Source organism: Schistocerca nitens, chromosome 1, assembly GCF_023898315.1.
Source record: "Schistocerca nitens isolate TAMUIC-IGC-003100 chromosome 1, iqSchNite1.1, whole genome shotgun sequence".
In the NCBI taxonomy this organism is placed as follows: domain Eukaryota; kingdom Metazoa; phylum Arthropoda; class Insecta; order Orthoptera; family Acrididae; genus Schistocerca; species Schistocerca nitens.
The window spans coordinates 858,406,905-858,422,714 of record NC_064614.1 but is presented as its reverse complement, the minus strand read 5'-3'; the positions used below and the strand labels follow the sequence as shown (position 1 = coordinate 858,422,714).

Sequence of the window (15,810 nt, the reverse complement as noted above, 5' to 3'; positions counted from 1 at the left end):
GGTTTGAGCTGTCACCCTTCTGAATATGAGTCGAGTGTACTAACCACTATGCCACATCGCTCAGTCAATCAGATTAATTATGAATAATTATTGGAAGATTCCAGTATGATAGTGGGCTTTCATGGAAAACAATGAAGGCCCATGATGGTGGGTCTACATATTAATGTGCATAAGCTAATTTACAATAAGTTTCTTCAGATTCAGCACAACCTAGAAGATGAATCACTTATGATATTTACTACGAGATAGTCTAAAGTTTACATGAGAAGATGTAGGTATGCCCAGCAGGCAAAGAAAGACATTTCTGGTGCTTCCAGTGCGATCTTGTACTGCATTGCTCATGCATGAAAACTGTTTTTTCTCTATTGTCTACTCTTCATTCAATCACTATAAAATTCTGTACCTTTGTGTGTAACATCAATTTTGGGAAAAAATAAAATAAAATAAAAAATCTTTAGCCAATTCCTCTGATCACTTCATATGGAAAAATTGCATCTTGAAAAAAAAAAAAAAAAAAAAATAATAATGATGTATTGGAGACATAATAACTATGGATTATATTTTTTTTCAGGAAGATATTCCTGCACATAGTTCCTTATGAAAATGAATGTCATATATGACAGTGGTAAAGTCACAATATGATTTCCCTTACTGTGAGGTGATCATCTGAAGTAACGTTATGTTCATCCAATTTTTATTAGATATCAGAGATGACAAATGCAGAGAAACATCAGTGCATTAAGTTTGACAACTTAGAACATACCTTAGGACATAATTTAAAAGAATTCAGTGACTGTATTAAAAGGACAGTTCACTTGAAAAAAAACTGTAAAATTACAAAGAGACAAAATAGCTGGCCACTGGCTTTCCTTCTGCATACAAAATTTCAAGTACTGCCAATAATTCATTTAAAAGTAGGAATACCATTACCTAGCTTTCACAATTGTTAGTTCCTTCTTCAGAGAGGAAGTCTGTGCTACTGCAATAAGTGACTATCAGGTAAGCAACAGTGATTTGGCAGGTTGTACCCAGGAGCAGTATCTTCTTAAGGGGAGGTTTACTATATTTTGGTTAAAAAAAAATCAATTTTTTTTTAAATTTCATTTTTGGATCTGTAAAAGTGTTTAGAATCCACCCCTGAAGCACACGTGTGACAAGTGCGACTAAAATGCCAAGAAAACCAGGGAGAGACCATAGATCGATTGAGAGGTCAAGGAAATTCAAAGGGAACCAGCACACGGCTGAACACTAGACTACGTTCGCGAGCACATTCGCGAAAAAGCTGAAATTCACCGACTACAATGACATTGAGATTGATCCTGGATTTTCCTACATGATGCTGGACGTTTTGGCATCCTTCAGCTTTTTATCGACTTCCATGCGGAAGGCAGGTAGTAACTGATCATTTACTACCTGCCTTCTGCATGGAACATGCCTATCTCACCACTTACTACTAGCGTTAGACACATACGGTTGCTGTCAACAAGTATGGGCCTGAAGATGATGATGTAACAACATCGAAACTAGTCGCCAATAAAACCAACACCTTAATACAGCTGGAGGAATTTTGTCATTTTTTAACAAAGGTCTTTCTGGACTTAACTCATGAGCTGCGGGACAAACTTGGTAACAACATGATGCATTCAAAGATGCTGTGTCAGGATTTCATGACATGATTTAACTGATATGGTACATTCTTCTGCAATATCTTGGACAGTCAGGTTTTCTTGAGTTTCACATAAAATTTAATGCAGACACATTGTTCCTCTAACTCTGCCAGCTCAAAATTTGCAAACTGTGTGACACAATGTTTTATTCAATACATCACTGAACAATAACTAACATTCAAACAACAATGAAACTTCCAGCAGTTACATTAACCACACGAGTGTGCTAGGATGTCAACCGCATTTTGCTTCAAAACACCATTGGCATGAAATTACAAATGTTCCGAAACTTTTTGAACAGACCTCGTAATCCAGTGAAATAAAGTAATGTTACTATGATTGTCACCCGATAACTGAAATAAGACAGTACAAATAAAGAAGACCATCCCCAGAACCCAATAGTTTTGACATCCGGAAAAGGGCCACTACAAGGATGGTCAACCTTTTGGTTCTATTGTTGTTTTAGTGTTCATAATGAAACTGCCTGACACCAAAGAGGATTTTATTCAAGCTGACACTAGCTGTGGAAGGCTATACACTCGTATTGGTTATAAGAAACCAGACCTGCAGAATTTTGCTTTGCAGCTTGAGTAATATAAATACTCACATCATTCACTGAGATTTGTTCACGCTCGGATTTTATTGGCAAACTGTACTAAAAGAAAAAGGAAAAAGAAACAAGAAAATGAACTCTCAAAATTAATTACAGATGTGCAAAAACATTACTGGTGGTTCTAGATTAACAGGAAAATAATTACACTGCACACTGTGTCAACCTGTCAAGATGTACATCCCTACAGAAAGTAAAGTAAGTGAATAAGTGATTTTACTCTTAATTTGGACAAAAGCTACATTATAGTTTGCGCTCTTTTCATATTTTCTGGTCTTGATCCAACAGCTTTAGTTCCTTGAAGTATGAATGCTAAAAGAATGACGGTTCTCTTTTACCCATACTTTGGCAGCACTTTGGAACTGACAATTTAGATGTCCAATATGAAAGTTCTGTTGTTCATAAAGTAAAGTCCATAATCAGGTGGCTCAATGACATACATATGAATAAAACTAAATGGGTATGCTCCAGTCCTCATCCCATCCCCACTGAGATTACTGTTGACACGTTACAATGCCGTCTGACAAGCAGACCCACTTCTTCGTAATAAGTGCTCATGGTCAGTCACATAAAACCAATTTGAAATGCACTATAACAACTAGATTTTAACTGTGGAGCTATCTGTAAACTCACTTGCAACAACCTGGAGTTTGTATGTTCCTGCCTGCATGTTTTCTAAGTGATATGATCCATCCGATTTCGTAACACTTCTGATGGACCCATCCAAAAGTATAGTAGCTCCCTCTATGCCTTTACCATCTGGTCCAAGCAAAAGCTTTCCACTTACACTGAAACCTTTAACCTGCAAAAAATAGAAAAAGATTTTTATGAAACTATACATTGCACATGCTTGTGGACACACACACACACACACACACACACACACACACACACACAGAGGTGCAGTGTAAATAAACCTCCCTCCAACGCTTCTGGTTCTTGTCTTGCTCATTTATCTTTGAACAACTAACACCTTCAATTTAGAGGCCTTAAGAATCTTTTTCTCTCAGTTGTCATGTGAGCATCCTTCTCTTGGTCTCCTTCCTGCAACATTTTGATGGAAGCATGCCAGAGGCGTCATGAGGGGAGCAAGCCTCTTTACATATTTGTACCACTTCAATCGTTTCAGTTCAAAAGTCTCCAGCAGGCTTCTTCCCAATCCTAACAAAATTAGATTTCCTTGTTCCATAAAATATCTATTTTTGTTTTCTTTAGACAAATACAGAGGAACTTCTTATTTGATGCCTGAAGATAGTTCTTACATGTTTTAGCAAATACTGCTACTTCTAGTCCAAATGTTAGCATGGATTTGAAATATGTTCTGTAAAGGAAATTCCTAGAAGTTTGTTGAAATATTCAGAGTACCTAACATACCGTATGGTAGATCTCAGAAATTTTTTGTATTCTGTTTCCAATTTCTTGATATATAGTGTAGCTAAAAAGTACTACAAGTTGGCCACTATATATATATCTCCTCATCTTCAATTTTTAGATGGACTCCTGGAGATTTCCTCCTTAACTGCAAACTTAATGTAGTATTTTTTCCAGATTTAGTATACATTTTCATGAATTCTTCCAGACAAAAATATAGTTTGGTTTGAACTCAACTTCTATCTTGCTACAAACCAATACACTACCAGCAAAAACTGTGGTTAGTTGCTGAGTCTTTTCTTCTTCTTTCCCCCACTTCTTAAATTTCGAAAGACTCCCCCCGCCATGAACCATGGACCTTGCCGTTGGTGGGGAGACTTGCGTGCCCCAGAAATACAGATAGCTGTACTGTAGGTGCAACCACAACAGAAGGGTATCTGTTGAGAGGCCAGAGAAACATTATGGTTCCTGAAGAGGGGCAGCAGCCTTTTCAGTAGTTGCAGGGGCAACAGTCTTTATAATTGACTGATTTGGCCTTGTAACATTAACCAAAACAGCCTTGCTGTGCTCGTACTGCTAACAGCTGAAAGCAAGGGAAAACTACAGCCATAATTTTTCCTGAGGGCATGCAGTTTTACTGTATGGTTAAATGATGATGGCACCCTCTTGGGTAAAATATTCTCCAGGTAAAATAATCCCCCATTCGGATCTCTGGGCGGAGAAAGAAAACTGGCGTTCTACAGATTGGAGCGTGGAATGTCAGATCTCTTAATCGGACAGGTATGTTAGAAAATTTAAAAAGGGAAAGGAATACATTAAAGTTAGATATAATCAGAATTAGTGAAGTTCAGTGGCATGAGGAACAAGACTTCTGGTCAAGTGAATAAAGGGTTATTATAAATACAAAATCAAATAGGGGTGATGCAGGAGGAGTGCGGATGAACTACTATGAACAGCATACTGACCGCATTATTGTAGCCAAGACAGACACGAAGTCCACGCCTACCACAGTAGTACAAGTTTATATGCCAACTACCTCTGCAGATGATGAAGAGATTGAAGAATGATACAATAAAAGAAATTGTTCAGATAGTTAAGGGAGAGACAAATTTAATAGTCATGGGGGACTGGAATTCGATAGTAGGGAAAGGAAGAGAAGGAAAAGTAGTAGGTGAATATGGATTGGGGGTAAGGAATGAAAGAGGAAACCACCTCATAGAATTTTGCACAGAGCATAACTTAATCATAGCTAAAACTTGGTTTAAGAATCATGAAAGAAGGCTGTATATGTAGAAGAGGCCTAGAGACACTAGAAGATTTCAGATAGATAAAATAATGGTAAGACAGAGATTTAGGAACCAGGTTATAAATTGTAAGACATTTCCAGGGGCAGATGTGGATTCTGACCACAATTTATTGGTTATGAACTGTAGATTAACAGAAGAAACTGCTGGATAAACTGGAGGAACCAGAGGTTGTAGAGAGTTTCAGAGACAGCATTAGGTAACAGTTGACAAGATCAGGGGAAAAAAATACAGTAGAAGAAGAATGGGTAGCTTTGAGAGAGGAAATAGTGAAGGCAGCAGAGGATCAAGTACATAAAAAGACATTGGCTAGTAGAAATCATTGGGTAACAGAAGAGAGATTGAATTTAATTGATGAAAGAAGAAAATATAAACATGCAGTAAATGAAACAGGTGAAAAGGAAGACACTCATCTCAGAAATAGATATTGCCTGCAGGAAAATTAAAAAGACTATTGGAGAAAAGAGAACCACCTATATGAATATCACGAGCTCAGATGGAAAACCAGTCCTAAGCAAAGAAGGGAAAGCAGAAAGGTGGAAGGAGTACATAGAGGGTCTATACAAGAGCGATGTACTTGAGGGCAATATTATGGAAATAGGAAAGGACGTACATGAAGATGAAATGGGAGATATGATATTGCATGAAGAATTTGAGAGAGCACTGAAAGACCTAAGTCAAAAAAAGGCCCTGGGAGTAGACACCATTCCTTAAGAACTACTGATAGCCTCAGGAGAGCCAGCTATGACAAAACTCTACCACCTGCTGAGCAAGATGTAGGAGACAGGCAAAATACCCTCAGACTACAAGAATATAATAATTCAAATCCCAAAGAAACCACATGTTGACGTATGTAAAAAATATTGAACTATCACTTTAATAAGTCATGGCTGCAAAATAGTAACATAAATTCTTTACAGACGAATGGAAAAACTGGTAGAAGCTGATCCCAGGGAATCAGTTTGAATTTCGAAGAAAGGTTGGAACACATGAGGCAATACTGACCCTGTGACTTATCTTAAAAGATAGATTAAGGAAAGGTAAACCTACAATTCTAGCATTTGTAGATTTAAAGAAAGCTTATGAAAATGTTAACTGGAATACTCTTTTTCAAATTTTGAAGGTGGCTGGGAGTCAAATACAGGGAGCGAAAGGCTATTTACAATTTCTACAGAAACCAGATAGCAGTTATAAGAGTCGAGGGGTATGAAAGGGAAACAGTGGTTGAGAAGAGAGTAAGACAGGGTTGTAGCCTATCTCCGATGTTATTCAATCTGGATACTGAGCAAGCATTTGGAGTAGGAATTAAAATCCATGGAGGGAGAGGGAGAGGGAGAGGGAGAGGGAGAGGGAGAGGGAGAGGGAGAGGGAGAGGGAGAGGGAGAGGGAGAGGGAGGGAGAGAGAGAGAGAGAGAGAGAGAGAAACCTTTGAGGTTTGCCGATGGCATTGTAATTCTATCAGAGGCAGTAAAGGACCTGGAAGAGCAGTTGAACGGAATGGACAGTGTCTCGAGAGGTGGATATAAAATGAACATCAACAAAAGCAAAATGAGAATAATGGAATATAGCCAAATTAAATCACGTGATGCTGAGAGAATTAGATAAGGAAATGAGACACTTAAAGTAGTAGATGAGTTTTTCTATTTGGGGAGCAAAATAACTGATGATGGTCGAAGTAGAGAGAGGATATAAAATGTAGGCTTACAATGGCAAGGAAAGCGTTTCTGAAGAAGAGAAATTTGCTAACAATGAGTATAGATTTAAGTGTCAGAAAGTCTTTTCTGAAAGTATTTGTATGGAGTGTAGCCATGTATGGAAGCAAAACATGGACGATAAATAGTTTAGACAGGAATAGAATAGAAGCTTTCAAAATGTGGTGCTACAAAAGAATGATGAAGATTAGATGGGTAGATCACATAACTAATGGGGAGGTACTGAATAGAATTGGGGAGAAGATAAATTTGTGGTACAACTTGACTAGAAGAAGGGATCAGTTGGTAGGACACGTTCTGGGGCATCAAAGGATCACCAATTTAGTATTGGAGGTAAGCGCGGAGGGTAAAAATTGTAGAGGGAGACCAAGAGATGAATACACTAAGCAGATTCAGAAGAATGTAAGTTGCAGTAGTTACCTTGAGATGAAGAGGCTTGCACAGGATAGGGTAGCATGGAGAGCTGCATCAAACCAGTCTCTGGACTGAAGACCACAACAACAACAACAACAACAACAACAAATTATGAAACGAAGAAGAAGTAGTGGTGAACAAATTTCTTGTTGGACTCCATTGTGTTTCAAAACAACCTCACCCAATATTTTCAACATGTACACAGCTCTAGGTGTTATGAGGAACTTACTTGTGCCTCAGATACTCACTCACATGCCTGCCTGGTACATGGTCACAGAAAAAAAAGAGAGGTGAATACTCACTACTCAAGATCTAAAATACATTCCTACTATTCCAGTGTAAATTCAAATGACTTTTTTTTATTTTGTCCTGATTCATACATTTTTAGTCCCTAGGTTAAAGAGTTACAACACTGTGATTCTTCTTTTTGTCACTCATTTCCCGCTTCCAGTCATGAGTAAGTACTGTATTTTCTTTCAAAATTTGTTAAAAATTCTGTACAGCTTTTGATGCCTGATCTCTGTAAGTACTTTGTTCATTTCTAGATTTACTTCATCTGATCTATCAGACTCCTTGTTTTATGCTGTAGGTACTGTCTCCTCCACTTCCAATCAAGTGAAATTATCTGCCATTACACTATCAGAATTGTGAAGTTCATCAGCAACAGAAGAGTAATCTCCAAAACAATTTATCAAAGTATGAAAATATCTTTGTAACTCCTGAAATATTTGGGTTATGTCACTTGTCGTCTCATCACTAGAGATTTGCATAACAGTTTGTTAACCCATGTATAATAGTCAGTAGAGCTAAAAAATACAGTATCAAATCAAGGAACAACTAAAATATGTTTCACTACATCAGCAGATTTGAGTTTTATACAAAGGGTGCTCACTTTTAAATTTATCTACCCTTTTTTCGATTTGCCAACACTAATCCAAGAGGGAAATAAGCAAAAATGGAGTCAATGTGTAGATGCACTTTTCCAGAAGCTTGTTTTGCCATGTTGTGCACTCTGAAATATGTATCTTTCATTGTGCTGACTTGAAGGAAAAGGTGCAACCATTTTTTTTCCCACTCAGTGCCGTCTCGTGTAATTATGTTTTGGGGCAATGCAACTAAGGTAAATAAAGTACACATTAATGAAATTGGATAGGTAAAAAAATCTGCTCACCAAGTGACAGTACGAGAATACATAAATAATAAAAGGTTTTACATAAGCCAGCTTTCAGAGCCAGTGGCTCCTGCTTCCAGCAGAAGGGTTGAAGGGACATAACAGGAGTGAAGGAAAAGGACTGGAGAGGTTTAGGAAAAGAGGTGGAGTTCAGAAAAGTTACCTAGAACTCCAGGTTGGGGGAGACTTAATGGGCAGGATGGAAAGGAAGGACTCATTGCAGGGGCTGCACTGGAGAAGATCTGAAAACCTGAGAGCTTAAAGGTGGAAAACAGGGTAATATGCAAGACAGAGATTAGTGCTAAAATATCATGCACAAGTTAATAAGGGTGAAAAGCTAAGTGAATTGTATGTAACAGAGGTCGGATGGGGACAGCGAAAGATGCAGAAAACTAAAATGGAGTGAAGAATGGAGTACTTACTGAGAAGTGTTGAGACAGAAGAAATTAATGTAAATTATGGCCAGGCAGGTGGTGAGAACCAATGGCATGTTGTAGTGCTAGTTTCCACCTGCAGAGTTTTGAGAAACTGGTGTCTGGGGTAAGAATCCATACGGCTTATGTGGTGAAACAGGCACCGAGGTCATGACTGTCATATTGTAGAGCACGCTCTGCAACAGGATATTGCGTGTTGCCAGCATACACCCTCTGCCTATGCCCATTCATCCTAGTTGATAACTTGGCGGTAGTCATGCTGATGTAAAAAGGCTGAACAGTGCTTACATAACAGCTGGTATGTGACAAGCATCATTTCATAGGTGGCTCTGCCTTTGATAGTATATGTTTTGGCAGTTACAAGGATGGTATAGGTGGTGGTAGGAGGGTGCATAGGGCAAGACTTACAGTGGACATGGTCACAGGGTAGGAGCCATAGAGTAGGCAGATGGTTGCAGAAGGAGCATATGGTCTGACAAGGATATTGCAGATACTGGAGGGGGTGACGAAAAGCTGTTCTGGGAGTGCTGGGTAAAATCTCAGACAGAATGAATCTCATATCAGGTTATGATCTTTGGAAGCCATGGTCCTGTCGAAGTAGCTAATTAATACATCCAATACCAGGATAATAGTGAGTGACAAGTTATGTGCTCCGAAGTTGTTTCCTGGAGGGATCATCAGTACCAGGATTGGATGTGATGGCCTGGGAAATCTGCTTCTAAACTAGATTGGTGGGGTAACTATGGCCAGTGAAGGCTAAGGTGAGAAGGGTGGTATATTGCTGTAAAGACTCTGCATCCGAACAAACATGTTTGTCTCGAATGTCAAACCTAAATGGGAGGTAATGTCTGAGATGGAAAGTATGGTACCTGTCAAAATGTACTTACTGTTGTCTGTTAGTAGGTTTAATGTGAACAGAAATGTGTAGCTGGCCTTCAGAGAGGATGAGATCAACATCAAAGAAAGTGGCAAGGCATTCAAAATAGGACCATGCGAAATTTAAATGGGAGAATGTATTTAGAGATTCCAGAAATTCTAATAGGTCAACCTCACAATGAGTCCATATGACAATGATGTCCTCAATGTATTTAAACCAAACCAGACTGTGCAGGCTTATGGATCTCAGAAATGCCCCCTCAAAGCGACCCATGAAAAGATTGGCATAGGAAAGAGCCACCCTGGTCCCCACGGCCACACCTCTGATCTGTCTGCCCCTCAAAGTTGAAGATTTGTTGTTAAGTATGAAGTTGATTAACATGAGCAGGAAGGATGTCACAGATGTGGGATCAGGTGGGCACTGACCGCGGAAATGTTCAGCAGCAGACAGACCATGAACATGGGCGATGTCGGAATAGAGGGAGGTAGCATCAATGGTGACAAGCAAGGTGTATGGTGGGAGTGAGACGGGCACATATTTCAGATGATCTAGGAAATGGTTGGTGTCTTTAATATAGAAGGGAAATCTTTGTACTATGGGTTGCAGGCGTTGATCATGCCCTGTAATGAGATCCATTCTGTCTGAGATTTTATCCACCACAGCTAGCATAGTTTTTTGTTGCCCTCCCAAACTCTGTCATATTCTTGTCAGACCCTACGCTCCTTCTGTAACATCTCCCTACATTACGCCTCCTACCCCTGTGGTCATCCCCGTTGTACGACTTGCCCTATGCATCCTCCGAACACCAGCTATACCAGCCTTGTAACTAACAAAACATATACTATCAAAGGGAGAGCCATCTGTAAAATGGCACATGTCATATACCAGCTGTTATGTAAACACTGTTCAGCCCTTTACATCGGCATGAGCACCACTAGGTTATCAGTTACGATGAACGGGCATAAGCAAAGGGTGTACCTTGATAACACACAATATCATGTTGCAGAGCATGCTAGTCATGACCTCAGTGTCTGTTTCAGCACGTGTGCCATCTGGGTTCTTCCCCCAGACACAGGTATCTCAGAACTCTGCAGGTGGGAGTTAGCACTACAACATGCCGTTGGTTCTCACCACCCACCTGGCATTAATTTACATTAATTTCTTTGTCTCAGCATTTCTACACAGTAAGCATTATTTTCTTCATTCTGTTTTAGTTTTCTACATCTTTGATTTTCTGACCTGTCCAACTTTTGCACCATCCCCGTCCCACCTCTGTTCCACACAATGCACTTATCTTTTCATTCTTATTAACTCATGCACAACATTTTAGCAGTAAATTCTGTCTTTAATATTACCATGTCTTCCACCTTTAAGCTCTTGGGTTTTCCTATCTCATCTGGTGCAATCCTCAACAATCAATCTTTCCTTCTCATCCCATTCAATAAATCTCCCCGACTTGAGGTTTTGGAAGATTTTTTTTTCAAACTCTACCCCTTTTCCTAAACCTCTCTAGTCCTCTTCCTTCCCCTTCAACCCTTCTGCCAGAAGAAGGTGCCACTGACTCCAAAAGTCTGCATCCATAAAACCATTTTTTAAGCGTGTGCTCTCCTGTCGCCCTTGGTGGGTAGACTTTTGTCTACCTAATTAAATTATGTTGACAAAAAGAACATATTAAGCTATTCAATGACAATTAGTGATAATTGTGCAGCAAAATGAAGAGAACCAAAAATCCTGTGGATTCCTAATTAAACATACAAAAATACTTGGACTTCTTATACTCATTTTCTCGTACATTAGCTCTTTAATGTTATTTGTGTTTAGTAATGGAAACCAGTTTCAGCTTAACTGAAATTTTCACTACCATAATATATGACGTGAAAATAATTTTCTAGTACATGTTGCATCTCTGTCTAGGGTTTGGAGTGGGGGTCTACATTCTGGTGCAGAGGTATTTTAGACGTAGTCACACAATGAGTACACAGGAAATAATAAATGGAAACAAAAATTAGATAAAACACTTTAGAAAACACATCTATGGGCAAACCCCTACACATAAGAAAGAACTGGTTCATAAGGTATATCCTGACAGTATTATGAAAAGGATAGTTTGTACTCATCACATAGTGGAGCACAACAGATAGGCACAACAGCCAGACAGTCGGAAAGTAAGTTTTCGGTCAGCAAGACATTCATCGGAATTAGTCAAAACACACACACACACACACACACACACACACACACACACACACACACACACACAAAATATGGAAATCATATACACATGACTAATGACTAAGGACTCTGGCTGCTGAGGCCAGACTGCGAGCAACAGCGCACGATGGAAGAAGCAACCAGGTGGTGGAAATAAGCAGGAGTCTGGGAGAGGGTGGAGGAGGCATAGCAGGGTAGGGGTGGGAGACAATAAAGTGCTGCCTGTGGGAGCATACAGGGATGAGTTGGGGAGTGGTTCAAAATGGTTCAAATGGCTCTGAGCACTATGGGACTCAACTTCTGAGGTCATTAGTCCCCTAGAACTTAGAACTAGTTAAACCTAACTAACCTAAGGACATCACAAACATCCATGCCCGAGGCAGGATTCGAACCTGCGACCGTAGCGGTCTTGCGGTTCCAGACTGCAGCGCCTTTAACCGCACGGCCACTTTGGCCGGCAGTTGGGGAGTGGGTAGGATAGTTGGGTGCAGTCATAAAGTTAGATGGAGGGCAGGGGGAGGTGTGGGGGAGGGGGAGGGTAACAAAAGAAGGAGAGAAGCAGAAAGACTGTGGGTGCATTTGCAGAATAAAGGGCTGTGTTGTGATGGAATGGGAACAGGGAAAGGGCTAGATGAGTAAGGACCATAATTAATGAAGGTTGAGGCCAGGAGGGTTACAGGAATGTTGGATATCTTGCTGTGAGAGTTCCCACACATGCAATTCAGAAAAGCCAGTGTTGGTGGGAAAGATCCTGATGGCACAAGCTGTGAAGCAGTCATTGAAATGAAGAACATTGTGCTGGGTGGCAAGGTCTACAGTTGAGTGGCCCAACTGTTTCTTGGCCACAGTTTGTTGGTGGCCATTCATGCGGACAGACAGCTTGTTGGTTATCATGCCCACATTGAATGCAGCACAGTGGTTGCAGCTTAGATTGTAGATCACATTACTGGTTTCACAGGTAGCCTTGCCTTTGATGGGATAGGCGATGCTAGACCAGAGTGGAGTAGGCAGTGGTGGGAGGATGTATGGGACAGGTCTTGCAGGTTTATTACAGGGATACGAGCCGTGAAAAATTGGGAGCAGGGGTTGAGTAGAGATGGGTGAGGATATTTGGTAGGTTCAGTGGGTGGTGGAATACTGCTGTCAGGGGTGGGAAGGATAGTGGGTAGGATATTCCTCATTTCAGGGCATGACGAAAAACACCCGAAATCCTGGTGGAGAATGTGATTCAGTTGCTCCAGTTCTAGGTGGTACTGAGGGAATACTCCTCTGTAGCTGGACGTTGAGACTTTGGGTACTGGTGAGTGGCTGGAGAGCTAAGGCATGGAAGGCCTGTTTTTGTTCAAGGCTAGGAGAGTAATTACAGTCTGTGAAGGCCTCAGTGAGATGCTTGGTATATTTCGAGAGGGATCACTCGTCACTACAAAGGCAATGGTCACAAGTGATTAGGCTATATGGAATGACTTCTTGATATGGAATGGATAGTGGCCGTTGGAAGTGGAAGTATTGCTGGTGGTTGGTAGGTTTGATATGGATGGAGGACTGATGTAGCCATCTTTGAGGTGGAGGTCACATCGAGGAAGGTGGCTTGTTGTGTTGAGTAAGATCAGGTGGAGTGAATGGGCGAGGTGTTGAAGTTCTGGGGGAATGTGGATAGGATGTCCTCACCCTCAATCCAGAACATGAAGATCTCACCAGAGAATCTGAATCAGGTGAGGGTTTTGCGATTCTGGATGTTTTTACATGTACATCTACATCTATTTTCTGCAAACACTTTTAAGGTGCATGGCAGAGAGTATGTTCCATTGTACCTGTTATTAGGGTTTCTTCCTGTTCCATTTATGTATGGAGTGTGGGAAGAATAATTGTCTGAATGGCTCTTTGCTTGCAGTAATTATTCTAACTTTATCCTCACGATCCCTGTGTGAGCAATTTGTAGGGGCTTGTAGTATATCCCTAGAGTAATCACTTAGGAAGGATTCCTCTAGATAGCCCATGAACAGGTTGGCTTAGGATGGTGCCATGCGGATACCTATAGCTGCAACCCAGATTTGTTTGTAGGTGATACCTTTGAAAGAGAAGATCCTGGGTTTCTGGAATGGCATCAGTCTCCAGCCTCTCCTCAAATCCCTCACCCCATCCTAGAACCTCTCCCCAAAATCCATCTCTCTACTCATCTCTACCATTCTACATGCTTCCTAGGGTCCATAAACCCAGCCACCATGGACGCCCCATTAGAGCCGGATACAGAGTTCCCACTGAGAGAATCACTGCTCTCACAGACCAATACCTCCAGCCTATTACCCACAAACTACCCTCCTATATAAAAGATACCAACCATAATCTTCACTGACTCTCCACAGTGACTCTTCTTTACCACATCACACCTTGCTTGTCACTACTGGTGCCAACTTCCATTGCACTAACAGCATGGCCTTGCTGCTAGTGAACACAATCTTTTGCTATGTCCAATGGTTCCAAACTTGCAATCCTCTTCCTAGTCGCCATGCCAACTATATCCTCACCCAAAATTATTTCTCCTTTAAAGTCATCACTTACAAACAAATGCGAAGTATGCCTATGAACACCCACACGGGACCATCCTATGCCTACATATTCATGGGCTATCTAGAGGAATCCTTTCTAACCACCCGGAATCCTAAACCACTCGCCTGGTTCAGATTCACTGATGACATCTCCATGATCTGGATCATAGGTGAGGACACCCTATCCACATCCTCCAGAACCTCAATACCTTCTACTCCATTCACTTCACCTGGTCCTCCTCAACCCAACAAACCACCAGCAATACCTTCACTTCGACAGCTGCCACCTATTCCATAACAAGAAGTCCCTTCTATACAGCTTAGCTACCATGGTTGTTGCATCTGTAGTGATGAGCAGACCCTTTCAAAATATACTATGCGTCTCACTGAGGCTTTTACAGACTGTAATTATCTTCCCAACCTTGTACAAAAACAGATCTCCTATGCCTTATTTCTCCAGTCACCTCCCACATCCCAAAATCCCACTATTTGGAAGCAGAAGAGCATTTCTCTCGTGAGTCAGTACCACCCAGGGCAGGAGCAACTGAACCACGTTCTCTGCCAGGATTTCGACTACCTGTCATCGTCCCGATATGAGGACACACTATCCTTCCCACACCTTCCATAGTGGTATTCCACTGCCCACTGAATCTATACAATATCCTCATCCAGCCCTATACAATCACTGCTCCCAACTCCTTGCCTCATGGCTCATATCCCTCTAGTAAACCTAGGTGCAAGGGCTGTCCCACCATCACCTCCTCCAGTCCGGTCACTACCATCACCTATCTGATTAAAAGCATAGCTACCCATGATGTGATCTACAAGCTAACCTGCAAGGCCATGACAATCTACACACTGTCTTTCCAAATGAATGGCCACTGACAAGTGGCCAAGAAACAACTGGATCACCCAGTCACAGAGCAAGCCGCCCAACATGATGTTCTTCATTCCAATGACTGCTTCACAGCCTGCACCTTCTGGATCCTTGCCACCAGCACCAGCTTTTCTGAATTGAACATGAGAGAACTCTCCCTGCAATATATCCTATGTTACTGTAACCCCCCTGGCCTCAAACTATGTTAGTCTGTCCCACACCCACCTATCCCCTTCCCTGCTCACACTCCAGCAGTACAAAGCCCTCTTTCCACCAATGTACCCACAGTCTCTTTGCTTCTCTCCTTTCCCACTCCCCCACCCCCTCGCTCCATCCATCTAACTGCACGTAGCTGCCCTGTTCTCTCTCCATCATGTCCCTCTATGTTTTCATAAGCAGCACTTCATTGTCCCCCATCTGTACATTACTGTCCCTCCCCCTCCCAATCCCAGCCGCCTCCTCACCCCCACCACCTGGTTGATGTTCCCATCATGCACTGTTGCTTGTTGTCTGGCCTCGGCAGCCAGATACTGTGGTCATGTGTGTGAGAGTTACTTCTGTTTTGTATGTATGTGTGTGTGTGTGTGTGTGTGTGTGTGTGTGTGTGTGTGTGTGT

At 41.3% G+C, this 15,810-nt stretch overlaps 1 protein-coding gene across 1 annotated transcript in view; it reads right to left on the bottom strand.

The window, feature by feature from the left end:
• Window positions 1-15,810, bottom strand: part of LOC126263492 (nodal modulator 3) — a 172,565-nt gene that overhangs the window by 92,903 nt on the left and 63,852 nt on the right. Inside the window, exon 6 of the mRNA XM_049960588.1 lies at window positions 2,911-3,079. Coding sequence (XP_049816545.1) covers window positions 2,911-3,079 — 169 coding nt within the window. The remainder of the gene's footprint in view (window positions 1-2,910; window positions 3,080-15,810) is intronic.